The 13,671-nt window shown below is 43.2% G+C and overlaps 2 protein-coding genes across 5 annotated transcripts in view; one reads left to right on the forward strand and one right to left on the reverse strand.

The window, feature by feature from the left end:
• Nucleotides 1-13,671, forward strand: part of LOXL2 (lysyl oxidase like 2) — a 121,263-nt gene that overhangs the window by 95,254 nt on the left and 12,338 nt on the right. For both annotated transcript variants that reach the window (XM_049865242.1, XM_049865243.1), the window contains exons 9-10: nt 6,803-6,962; nt 12,442-12,685. In XM_049865242.1, the coding sequence (XP_049721199.1) occupies nt 6,803-6,962; nt 12,442-12,685 (404 nt within the window). The remainder of the gene's footprint in view (nt 1-6,802; nt 6,963-12,441; nt 12,686-13,671) is intronic.
• R3HCC1 (R3H domain and coiled-coil containing 1) overlaps nt 1-13,671 on the reverse strand; it is a 56,810-nt gene that overhangs the window by 20,229 nt on the left and 22,910 nt on the right. The window lies entirely within an intron of this gene.

Genomic DNA, 13,671 nt, shown 5'->3' on the forward strand with positions numbered 1-13,671 from the left:
CTATGGTATGCGTGTACCACATTTTATGTATCATTCATTTGTTGGTCGACACTTGGGTTGTTTCCACATTGGGCTGTTGTGAGTAATATTGCAATGAACGTTGATGTACCAGTATCTGTTTGAGTCCCTGCCTTCAAGTCTTTTGGGTGTATACCTAGGATTGGAATTGCTGGCTTATATAGTAATTCTGGTGGTGTAATGGCTAAGAGCTACGGCTGCTAACCAAAAGGTCGGCAGTTCAAATCCACTAGGTGCTCCTTGGAAACCATATGGGGCAGTTCTACTCTGTCCTGTAGGATCGCTGTGAATTGGAGTCGACTTGACAGCAACGGGTTGGTTTTTTTTTTTTTTCACAGTAATTCTGTGTTTAACTTTCTGAAAAGCCGCCAAACTGTTTACCACAGCATCTGTACTATTTTACATTCCCACCAGCAGTGCACAAGGGTTCTACTGTTGCCACATCCTCGCCAAACACTTGTGTATTTTCTGTTTTTCTGATAATAGTCATCCTCATGGGTGCGAAGTAGTTTCTCATTGTGGTTTTGATTTGCATTTCTTTGGTGACTAATTATTTTGAACATCTTTTCATGTGTTTATTGCCCATTTGTATATCTTCTTTGGAGAAGTGTCTATTCAAGTCCTTTGCCCATTTTTTAATTGTGTTGTCTTTATATATTTGGGATGTTAAACCCTTATCAGATACACAGTTCCTAAATATTTTCTCCCGTTACATAAAAAAATTGTCCTTTTGCTATTTTGAAAAAGTCCTTTGAGGAAAAAAGTTTATTTTGATGATGTACAATTTATCTGTTTTTTTCTTTTGTTTCTTGTGCTTTGGGTGTCATAGCTAAGACACTATTGACAAATCCAACTTTACACCTATGTTTTCTTCTGAGAGTTTTATAGTTCTAGTTCTTACATTTAGGGCATCGATCCATTTTGAGTTAATTTTCGTACATGGTATGAAGTATGCATCCAACTACATTCTGCATGTGGAGATCCAGTTGTCTAGTACCATTTGTTGAAGAGACTATTCTTTCTCCCATGAAATGGACTTGGAACACTTGTCAAAAATCAGTTGGTTATAGATGTATGGATTTCTTTTTCTGGACTTTCAATTCTAGCACCACACTATTTTGTTCACTGTAGCTTTATTGTGAATTTTGAAATCAGGAAGTATGAGTTCTACTTTGTTTTTCCTTTTCAAGATTGTTTCGGCTGCTTAAAACAAACCTAATGCCGTTGAGTCAATTCCGACTAACAGTGACCCTAAAGGGCCCTATATAAATTTGAAGATCAGCTTTTCCATTTCTGCAAAAAGGCTCTTAGAATTTTAATAGAGATTGTGTTCAATATGTAGATTACTTTGGGCAGTGTTTACATCTTAACAATATTACATCTTCCAATCCATGATCATGGACTGTCTTTCCATTTATTTAAAAAGGTGGTCTTTAATTTCTTTCAGAAATGTTTTATACTTTTCAGTGTACAAGTCTTTCATATCCCTCTTTAAATTTATTCCTAAATATTTATGCTTTTAGATGCTATTGTAAATGGTATTGTTTTCTTAATACCTTTTCAGATTGTGAATTGCTGGTATATAGAAACCCAAATGATTTTTACGTGCTGACGTTATATCCTACAACTTTGCCGGATTCATTTTATTAGCTATAGAAGCTTTTTTGTGGATTCTTAGTGGTTTTGTATATACAGGATCATGTTGACTCCAAATAGAGATAGGTACACTTCTTCCATTCCAATTTGGATAACTTTTATTTCTTTGTCTTGTGTAATTGCTCTGGCTAGAACTTCTAGAACAATGTTAATAGCAATAGTCAAACTGAGCGTCCTTGTCTTATTCCTGATCTTAGATGGAAAGCCTTTAATCTCTCACCATTGAGTATGATGTTAGCTGTGGGGTTTTCATAAATGTTCTGTATTATGTTGAGGAAATCCTTTCTATTCCTAGTTTGCTGAGTGTTTTTATCATGAAAGGGTTTTGAATTTTGTCAAATGCCTTTTCTACATCAATTAATATGGTCATGTGGTTTTTCCCCTTTGTTTTATTTATGTAGTGTATTACATTGATTGATTTTCTTATGTTGAACCATCCTTGCATTCCTGAGATAAATCATACTTTGTTGTGGTATATAACCCTTTCAATATGATATTGGACTTAGTTTGTTAGTTTTTTGTTTGTTTTTGAGAATTTTTGCACCTAAGTCTATGCAACGTTGTTGTTGTTAGGTGCCATCAAGTCCGCTCCAACTCATAGCGACCCTATGTGTAACAGAGTGAAACGTTGCCTGGTCCTGCATCACCCTCACAATCATTGCTATGTTGTGGCCCATTGTTGGAGCCACTGTGTCAATCCATCTTGTTGAGGTCTTCCTCTTTTTCACTGACCCTGTACTTTTACCAAGCGTAATGTCCTTTTCCAAGGATTAGTGCCTCCTGATATCCGAAGTAAATGAAACGAGGTCTTGCCATCCTTGCTTGCTTCTAAGGTGCATTCAGGCTATACTTTCTCCAAGACAAATGTGTTCATTCTTCTGGTAGTCTGTGGTACATTAAATATTCTTGGCTAACATCATAATTCAAATGAGCCAGTTCTTCTTCAGTCTTCTTTTTTCATTGTCCAGCATACGCAGTGATTAAAAATGCCATGGCTTGGGTCAGGCGCACCTTAGTCATCAAAGTGGCATCTTTGCTTTTTAAGATTTTCAAGAGGTCTTTTGCAGCAGATTTGCCCTATGCAATGCATCATTTGATTTCTTGACTGCTGCTTCCATGGACATTGATTGTGGACCCAAGCATGGATCCAAGCAAAATGAAATCCTTGACAACTTCGATATTTTCTCCCCTTGTCATGATGTTGCTTATTGGTCCAGTTGTAAGGATTTTTGTTTTATGATAAGGTGCAATCCATACAGAAGACTTGAATCTTTGATCTTTATCAGTAAGTGTTTCAAGTAGTCTTCACTTTCAGCAAGCAAGATTGTGTCACCTTATATATCACAGGTTGTTGATAAGCTTTCTTTCAATCCTGATGACACGTTCTTCTTCATATAGTCCAACTTCTCAGATTATTTGCTCAGTATACAGATTGAAAAAGTGTGGTGGCCTGCTGTACACCTTTTCCAATTTTAAACTGTGCGGTGTCCCCTTGTTCTTTCTGAACAGTTGCTTTTTGATCTATGTACAGATGTCTTTAGCTGGCTTTGGTATCAAGGCAATGCTGGTTTCATAGAATGCATTAGGAATTGTTCCCTCCTCTTCTATTTTTTAGACAAGTTTGAGAAACATTGGTGTTGATTCTTTAAATGTTTGGTAGTGAAGCTATCTGGTCTTGAAATTTTCTTTTTTGGGAGATTTATATTAATGATTCAGTCTACTCGCTAGTTATATATCTGTTGAGATTTTCTATTTCTTCTTGAGTCAGTTAGGTAGTTTATGTATTTCTAGGATTTTATACGTTTCCTCTAGATTATACAGTTTATTGGGGCAGAGTTGTTCATAGAATTGTCTTATGACCCTTTTTATTTCTGTAGACATGGTAGTGATACCCCTAACTTACATTTCTGATTTTAGTTATTTGTGTCTTTTCTCTTTTTTTCCTCGTCAATGTAGCTGAAGGTTTTGCTATTTTTTCAAAGAGCCCACTTTTTGGCTTCATTGATTCTATTTTTTTTTTTTTCTATTCTCTATTTCATTTATCTCTACTCTTTGTTCTTTCATTCCTTCTGACAGCTTTGAGCTTAGTTTGCTCTTGTTTTCCTAGTTCCTCAAGGTGTAAAGTTAGGCTACCAATTTGAGATATTTCTTCTATTTTAATGTATGTGTCTATAGCTATAAATTTTTCTCTGATCATTCCAAAGTCCTAACACCATTGACTCTGCTAGTTTCTGCTTGTTTTTGTTGTTGTTGTTGTTTTATTTTTTGTGGGGGGACAGGAGCATGGAATTGCTTACACTGCCATCTTGCTCTGGCCTTCCATGGTGTGCCTTTTGCAGATGGAATCAACCCAGTCTAAGGTCCAACAAACCCCTTATATTGTCCCACTGGAAGTCCCCTCTGGCCATTTTCCCAGCTGGACATTCATACATCATGCATTCTTCCATTGATATACTAGTAAATCTCCAAGGCTTGTCTGGAGTCATTGTCACACCCTCTGTCCTAGTCATCTAGTGCTGCTATAACAAAAATACCACAAGTGGATGGCTTTAACAAACAGAAATTTATCCTCTCACAGTCTAGTAGGCTACAAGTCCAAACTCAGAGCATCAGCTCCAGGGGAAGGCTTTTTCTCTCTGTCGGCTCTGGAGGAAGGTCCTTGCCTTCAATCTTCCCCTGGTTAAGGATCTTCTCAGGTGGAGGGACCCCGGGTCCAAAGGACAGGCTCTGCTTCCGGTGCTGCTTTCTTGGTGGTATGAGGGCCACCCCACCATCTGTCAGCTCACTTCTTTCTTTTATATCTCAAAAGAGACTGGCTTTCGACAAACTCTAATCTTGTAGATTGATTCCTGCCTTATTATCGTAACTGCCATTAATCCCACCTCATTAACATCATAGAGGCAGGATTTACAACACATAGGAAAATCAGATCAGATGACAAAATGGTGGACAGTTACACCATACTGGGAATCATGGCACAGCCAAGTTGACAGATACTTTTGGGGGACACAATTTAATCCATGACACCCCCTTCCCCAAAGAGGACGTAACTCAGCTAAGAACTCCTAAGTTCTGGTCTTATGTTTTTACCCTCCTTACCCCTAATCTCAAGGCAACACAAGAATGACAAGTAGGGCTTTGGCTTTAAAAATTAATTCCCTTTCTGGATCCTATAGCCTGACAGAACAGGGAACCCCTAGGGTGGACCATTGTCAGAAAGAAGCTGGGTAGGGTCGGGGAGGAGAAGTAGGAGGAGGAGATACGATACTCAGGGTCTATTCCCAACTGTATTCCCACCAGCTAGGTACATTATGGAAACCCTGGTGGCGTAGTGGTTAAGTGCTACAGCTGCTAACCAAAGGATTGGCAGTTCAAATCTGCCAGGCACTCCTTGGAAACTCTATGGGGCAGTTCTACTCTGTCCTACAGGGTCGCTATGAGTCAGAATCAACTCAACGGCACTGGGTTTGGTTTCTGGGTTTGGAGGTGCATTATGATCTGGTGCAAAACAGCCTCCCTTCCATGCCTCAGTTTCCCTCCCTGAAATGGAATGAATAATCCCAAGTCCTCAGTATTCTGGGCTCGAAACACTTTTGTTAAGCTTCTTACAGAACAAGAAAATGGTTTGAGACTGCCATCTTGTTTCCTAAATCTGACTCTAGCTCCTGTTCCCAGGTGGCCCTGCTTAGGGAAAGGTTTTCTTAGGAAGAGAAGAGATCCCTGTGATAGTGAGAACTCCAGCATCCTTGCTGAGCCTGTTTGTATCCCATAGGATGACCAGGGCCCAGGTTGTTCTGAGGGGAGGTGCTGAGTCCTGAGCAGAGACTCTGAGGCAGCTGGAAGGGCTTTTCTATGTCTCCTGGCCCTCTCCGACTCCTCACTCCAGCACTCCAGAAGAAACACACCTCTAATACAGCTGTCCATGTCCTCTGGGAGTATGGTTTCCCAGGGCAACGTAATGTTTCTGCTAATATTGTTTACGACAAGCCAGGGCACTCTTTATTTCTCCAAGGAGAATGGGAAAACAGTGCCACATTTCAGTTTGTCCTGCTATTTTTGTTCCCTGTCAGCTCATTGCTAAGACACTTAGGCTTGTACTCCCAGAAGCAGATTCCAAATGGAGTGCGGCAGGGTGTGCTATGTGAAGGAGAAGGTAGCCCTTGGGCAGCCAAGCCCACTTAACTGGATAATGGCCATTCGCTAGGGTCATGAAATAGGCCTGGGCCTGACGTCGGTCCCAAATCTCCCATTGATTACAAGCCCCGACCCCACTCTAGGCTCCAGTTTCCTCATCTGGAGACTGAGGGGTTGGATGACACGCTTCCAAGACCTTGCTGTCCTGGTCATCTCTCCTTTGAGGACCCCGGGAAGACTTCCCTGAACCCTCAGGTCCTAAGCCTGCAAAACCTCAGGAGCACAGGCACTTGTGTTCTTGTCCAGCTCTGCCTTTGATTTTCCCCACTCTGTTCCTCACATTTGTCTGCTGCAAATTTTGTGAAATGTGAGAGTATATTCTAACAGTATTTTGAAGCCCCTTAGATTTAAGAGGCCCAATAAATCCTAGTGTCATAAACTTGAGGTCTCTTTAGCCTCTGTGCAGAACCACTCTACTGATTGCTTTCCCCAGAATTAAATCCAGAAGTTAGATTTTATAACTAATTAGTGACATATGCAAATATATTTCTTCTATGCTGATAATTAGAATCAATCGGTGGTGTCTTCCTGGAGTGCTGTGTTGAGAAGGATTCTGAGATCACATTCGGGCTTAGAGGAGGCAGTGCTAGGATCAATTTGCAATGTCTGCCCTGGGCTCATGATATAGGAGAGGGCAGCATGAGTTGCAGATACTTGCTATTCCTGGCATGCAACGTTGAATACTTGTTTGCAATCTTAGCTATCCTTTCCCAAGGGGGTAAGTGGCAAAATCCAAGTGCCAGGGTCAGAAGACCTGGATTTTTCCTTGCTCTGCCTCCAACTAACTGCATGACTTTGGTAAGTAGCTCTCTGGGCCTCAGCTGTCTCCATCTGAAAAATGGGGGTCATAAAACCTTGGGATTTTCATGAAGCTGAAAGTCAATAAAATATGAGAAAGTGACACATTGGCTATTTCTTTTGTTGATTTGCCCAGGAGACCTGGTACTGGCATGGGAATACCGGCAACAAAGTGGTCATGAGTGGAGTGAAGTGTTCGGGAACAGAGCTGTCCCTGGCGCACTGCCGCCACGACGAGGATGTGGTCTGCCCCCAGGGTGGGACGCAGTATGGGGCCGGAGTCGCCTGCTCAGAAAGTGAGAACTCCCAGGGCGCGTATCCTACCCTTCCTACTGAGATCCAAGAGAGAACCAGAGTCTCAGCAGTTATTCCATGCGAGGCTCCAGGGCCTCAACCATGAACTGGGCAAAGAGGGAGGCAGAGATCAATTCTTGTTAAGTGACAGTCAGAGACAAAAGGGATCCCCCCTACCCACCACCCCCCCCCCCCACACCTTCAATTATATAACCCTGCCTGATAACACAGAGGAAAGGAAAGCAGGGGGTAGGAACTTGGGAGTCTAGTACCCTTAGGTTCAGATCCCAGGCAAATTAGATGACTGAGAACTCTGTTTTCATGAATTAAATGAGGACAATAGCGTCTTTCTCAGTGTGCTTCTGAGATTGGTAAAGCATATGAAGCACATGGTAGGTGCTCAGTCAGTGTCAGCTGCCTCCCTTCCACCTACTCCATAGATCATTTCCTTTTTTCACACCCTGGGGATATTTAGGAAACCCTGGTGACATAGTGGTTAAGAGTTATGCTGCTAACCAAAAGGCTGGCAGTTCAAATCCACCAGGCGCTCCTTGGAAACCCTGTGGGGAAGTTCTACTCTGTCCTGTAGGTTCACTATGAGTCCGAACTCAATGGCAGTGGGTTTATGGGGGGTATCTAGCTTCCTGGTGACTCCCTGAGAGTCCTAGAGAGATTGAAAACATAGGAGGGGAAATCCCAGCCAGGATCCAGATTAACTACTTTATGAAGGCTGTCTTCCATGCCGAGAGAGAGAGAGGACTAGTTGGCCATCTCTGTGGATATGGTACTCTCCTGGGCCTAAAATCCCACTCTCCCCACCCGTGGCCTTATAGAGCCACATTTAGCTGTCTCAGACTATGAATCTGGGAGGTGGAACAGGTCCAGGAACTGGCCAGAGAACTTGAGACCAGACCTGCCACTATTAGTTGATCTTAGCCAAGTTAGTTAAGTGCTATAGTTGGTTTTCTTTGTTGTTGTTTGTTCTAGAAACTGGGAGTTAAATGTAACAATGAATATATGCAAGTGTTTGATAAACAATGATGCACTGTTATGTACCACTGTGGAAAGCCAGTGAGAGTAAACTGGAGCTCAGTCAAATCATTCTCCTACCAGCCCCTTTTAGACGCAATCAGCATTCCCTAACCCCTGTAAGGCAAGATTCTAAACTCCCAGGGGGAGCTTCTCTGGGTAGACACCACAAGCTATCACATCCTGTCTAAGAAGAGAGAGATGGTGAGATCACCACCCTCCCGGAGGAGAGCACCAAGCAGAGAGAATCAGGTCACACCCTGTCTGGGGGGCCTTTGCTTTATTAATTTATTTACACTTGCAATATCCCATCTTTTCCAAAAATTAATTAAGATAATATAAACTTAAGTAAAATTCAATGTAGCCTAAGTTAAAAGCTGATTCTTGAAAGGTGGGTATTGGGAAAAAAAGAAGTGGCTTAAAATAAAGCCAAGAGAAAGATTAATTTAAAAAATACTATAGAGTCCTAGGAGCCTTGGTGGTGCAGTGGTTAAGAACTCAGCTAATAACCATAAAGGTCAGCAGTTCGAATCTACCATCCGCTCCTTGGAAACCCCATGGGGTGGTTCTACTCTGTCTATAGGGCCACTGTGAGTCAGCGGCAATCGGTTTGTTTGTTTTGTTTTGTTTTAAACAGAGTCTTATATACTTACTATGGGTAGGTCATAAATTTAACAGTGTGCTTCCTTGTAGCCAAAGGAACAAGAGAAATCTGGTCATTAATATAATTTATAGTATCCAGGAGATAGAAATAAACCCACTATTCAAGAGAAGTCTACTATTCAAAGAGAATTTCTGTTTATAACGACCTAGGTTATAAAGTAGAGTTATAAAGGAATCCCTGGGTGCCAACAGTTAAGTGCTCAACTACTAGCTGAAAGGTTCGTGGTTCAAACCCACCTAGAGGCACCTCGGAGCACAGGCCTGGTGATTTGTTTCTGAAAGGTCACAGCTTTGAAAACCTATGGAGCAGTTCTATTCTGCACACATGGGGTCACCATGAGTTGGAACCAACTCAACAGCAACTAACAACAACAAAGAGTTACGAGATGAAGAATGTCCTCAGCATCCTCATGGCAGACCCAAAAATGAGTTTCATGGGGCTCAGAGCACCCCTCAGCTTAGACTGAAGACATCACTCAGAATGTCTCTGCAGGGGAGCAACAGCTAACTGGGCCAGGAACACAGCTCTTGACTTATATGGCTTTTAATACACATTTGAATATCTAGACAATTAAAGTATATTTGTCAGGCAATCCTTCGTAATTATTTTTCCTCGCTTATACAAGCCAGAAATCTCCAAGTCCTCCTTGATATCTCTTTCTCTTCCTCATCACCCCCCATATTCATTCTTTCTTGATTTCACCTTTCTGTATTCTCTCAACTGCCTCTGCTTCCTTCCACCCCACCCTCACTGCCTGTGTCCAGATGACCATCTTCTGCTGCAAAGGGCCCTCACTGGGACCCCACAGGGCACATCCCCTTCCGATTGTTTCCCACCCTGGAGCCTGAGTAAATGCTGTTCTGTTCAAATCCCTTCCAAGGTTTCAACAAGGCTCATGTTGTCCAGCCTTGTCTCATGCTACCTTCCACCCCAACTCAGTGTTGCAATCACACTGGCTGTCTTAGTCATCTACTGCCACTATAACAGAAATACCAAAAGTGGATGGCTTTAACAAAGAGAAATTTATTTTCTCACAGTCTAGTAGGCTAGAAGTCCAACTTCAGGGTGTCAGCTCCAGGGGAAGGCTTTTTCTCTGCTGGCTCTGGAGGAAGGTCCTTGTCATCAACCTTCCCTTGGTCTGGGTGCCTCTCAGCGCAGGAACCTCAGGTCCAAAGGATGCGCTCTACTCCTGGCACTGCTTTCTTGGTGGTATGAAGTCCCCATGTCTCTCTGCTCGCTACTGTCTTTTATATCTCAAAAGAGATTAGCTTAAGACACTATCTAATCTTGTAGATCTCATCAATATAATGCCACTAATCCATCCCATTACATCAGAGAGACAGGATTTACAACACATAGGGAAATCAGATCAGATGACAAAATGGTAGTAGACCATCATACAATACTGGGAATCATGACCCACCCAAATTGACAGATATGTTGGGGGGACACAATTCAATCCATGGCACTGGCCTTCTCTCCTTCCTCACACATCCTCCATCCTCCTCCACACCTCAGGGTCCTGGCACATGCTACTTGTTATGCTTGAAATGCTCTCTCCATGAAATACTTAGCCAAAAAAACCCCAAACCCATTGCCGTCAAGTCAGTTCTGACTCATAGTGACCCTGTAGAACTGCCCCCACACGGTTCCCAAGGCTGTAAATCTTTACGGAAGAAGACTTTCACATCTTTGTCCTGCAGAGCGGCTGGTGGGTTCAAACCACCAACCTTTTATGCTTAACCGTTCGTGCCACCAGGGTCCCTTATGAAATGCTTAGCCTTAGCTATTTCCTTTGATCCCTGCTCATCCTTCAGAGAGCAGCTGAAATGTAACTTTCCCCTAGGAAGTCTTTCCTGACCTCCCAGACTCAGTCCCCATGTTATAATTTCCAGCGTACCCCATATTTCTCCTTCAAACTCTTGTCACAATTGTAATTAAGTAATTAATATGTGCTTACATCTTTCTCCCCTGCTAGGATATGTGGTGGCCACACGTCTGCCTTCTCTAGCACTAGCAACAGAACCTAGCACAGTGTTCATCGTAACACTTGATGATGCGGGGGGCTGATAGAGAGATAGGTGGATAGATGAGCATTTTGGATATTATGGAGGTCAAGACAGGTGCTAAGAGTGCAGCTTCTGTGCACCAGCTAAGCATAGACCATGCTACTTAGCTTGTCCCTGAGCTGGAGGTAGGGCTGGCCTCCTCTGAGAAAGGTGAGGGCCGAATGGAGAGCTGTCTGCCCAGAGCTGGGCAGTGGGCCTGCCCATTGAGGACCAACCAGTGTTCAAATGAAGAAATGAGACTCACACAAAGCCCTCAAATGAGTGTGCCCAGAACACTCAGCTCTGAGCAATGCTGCATCCTGGTGTGCCCTCTGAGATGAAATATTTGCAAAACATCAGCAAATGAGAGCATCCTGACGTATTCCTTCTGTTCCCTACCCCACAACCTTTTACTACCATTCTGTTCCACACCCATTTTTTGTGGTAGACTTGCTGTCCAGAGGCTGCTGGGCCCCATCAGGTGTCCAGAAGTTCACAAGTGTTTATGGAGAGGCTGCTGTGCTCTATGTGCAGCTGGTTGGCCTAAGGAGCAGTGGGGGGAAAAGGGCAGATACAGGCAAGCTGGGCACATGCTCCGGCCACTGATGGATTTGAGGGAAGCAAAACCCATAGACATATGCTCACTTGAGAAATTTACCAGCAACTTGTCAAAAGACAAAAGATGGCTGGACCTTGTTTTAAATAATTACGCATATAAGACATTTTTGGTAATTGAAATTATCATAAATGTTCAAGGGAGGCTCGCTGTTTAAGGGAAATTTACAGTGAATCCTTTTATAAAAAAAAAAAAAACTAAGCCTCCTAACTCAATTGCTTAGTAAACATAGATTTTATTCATCAGTAATTTTTAAATAACCTGCCACGTGCAATGCACTAATTGAGTAAATTAAGTTTGTTTTAAAATATCTGAACCTGGGGAAAACCCTCACATAGAGCAAGAATGTGGGTGGAACCTAGAACAACTTATTAGAAAGAAAATTTGGCACCAAGCATCAGAGTCTTAAAAATATGCAACCCATTGCCCCAGCAGTTTCACTTATAGATTTTTGAGAAATAGTTATATACACAGATTCACTACAGGATGTTTATCTCAGCTTTGTTTGTCCACAACAGTGCAAAACTTCCAACCACCCAAGTATCCAAGAGCATGGAGTAGGGCTATGAATTAAATATTTTATTGCCATTAAATGAATGTTATAATGAATATTTATTAACATGGAAATATGGCATGAGATATTTTAAGGGAAACAGTATGAGCAAACTGTAAATCTACATGTAATATTATACATGTTAGAAAATACATTTCTGTAACTCTCAGAAGAGCCAGACCAAGGTGTCAACAATGCTGTCTCTCTGGGTAGCACAATTACATTATGTTGTTGTTTTCATTTTTTATTATGAAAAATTTTAAGCCACTTAAAAGTAGAAAAATATATGAGCTCTTACATACCCATCACCCAGATTTCACAATTGTCAACATTTTGCCAACCTATACTGTTAATTGAAGAAGTGTCAAAGAAGACTTCCATAACAGGGAAGGAGTAATTTGGGGTAGGGGTTAAATGAGAAAGGTAACCTTGAGAAGGAGATCTTGAGCCAGTTCCAGAAGAGGGTGATAGGCAGGGATGGGGGTTTTGTCCCAGCTCAGGACTCAGAAACTAAATACTTAGAGCAGTGGGATTCCTTGTCTTGCTTGAACGCCCTATCTGCCCTCCCCAGCTGCCCCCGACCTGGTCCTCAGCGCAGAGACAGTCCAGCAGACCACATACCTGGAAGACCGGCCCATGTTCATGCTGCAGTGTGCCATGGAGGAGAACTGCCTCTCAGCCTCGGCCGCCAAGACAGACCCCACCACGGGTTACCGCCGCCTTCTGCGCTTCTCTTCTCAGATCCACAACAACGGCCAGTCGGACTTCCGACCCAAGAATGGCCGCCATGCATGGATCTGGCACGACTGCCACAGGTGAGTCCCCCTTCCACTGCCACCAAGCTGCCCCAGCCCAAAGTCCAGCAGGGCCACAGAAGGGGGATTCAGAACCACCAGAGTCACTTAGAGCCAAGAGGCCACACAGTCCAGCAGAATGGTTTTCCTAAGTTGGAGTGAGTTGGTCTCCCACACAGGCCTTCCATGTTTACTGACGCTATTCTCCACTCCCAACTCCCCTGGCCCACCTCATGTGCCCCAAGCCCTGTTCTTCCTGCCAATGCCTCTAACATCAGGAAACTCACTTTGTTGTGAGCACCCAGTGCCCCCTTCATTGACCTGCAGTCAGTGTTTCCCAAGTCATGCTCTACGGCTAGTGCATGTTCTGCAGGGTGCTTTCAGATTCTGCAATTGTTTGCCTCTAATTTCATTTAAAAATGTATTTTAAATAGGAATGTAAACTTTAAATACCTGTAGGATGACAGTGGGTTTGGAGGCAGGAGTGCTAGCCCAGGAATCACAAGACCTGGTCTCTAAACCCAAATGTGTCTCTCATCAGCTGCATGATGTTGGGCCAGCTGGGCCACATCACCCGGGACCTCTAATGTCCCTGCCAGCTCTGTCAGTGTGTGGATCTGATCCCAGTGCTGTAAATCCTGGACAAGAACAGAGTGAGATCTTAGAGCTAGTTCCAGCTACAGCCCACAGAAGCCACCCTGTTCATCCTCCTGCCTTTTCTTTTTTTTGGCCTTGACCCTTGATCTAATCCAAAACCTGCTAGCCCTGCCTCTTCACATTTTCCTGCTGAGACCTGCACTGGGCAGGTAAAGGGAGCAGAAGCAAGCACACCATAGAAAAGGGAGGGAGAGTGGCCTCTGCCATTAACCCAGAAGGAACACCCCTGGAGGGTCCACAGACGTTGGCTTAGTGATGTACCTTCTCTGTGCCACAGAGAGCCCCTCCTCTAGAAAACAAATCATTTGTCTGTGCTAGATCCTGGCTTCGAAAAGCGAGGTCCATGGCCA

The sequence above is a fragment of the Elephas maximus genome, chromosome 22 (genome assembly GCF_024166365.1).
Source record: "Elephas maximus indicus isolate mEleMax1 chromosome 22, mEleMax1 primary haplotype, whole genome shotgun sequence".
Classification (NCBI taxonomy): domain Eukaryota; kingdom Metazoa; phylum Chordata; class Mammalia; order Proboscidea; family Elephantidae; genus Elephas; species Elephas maximus.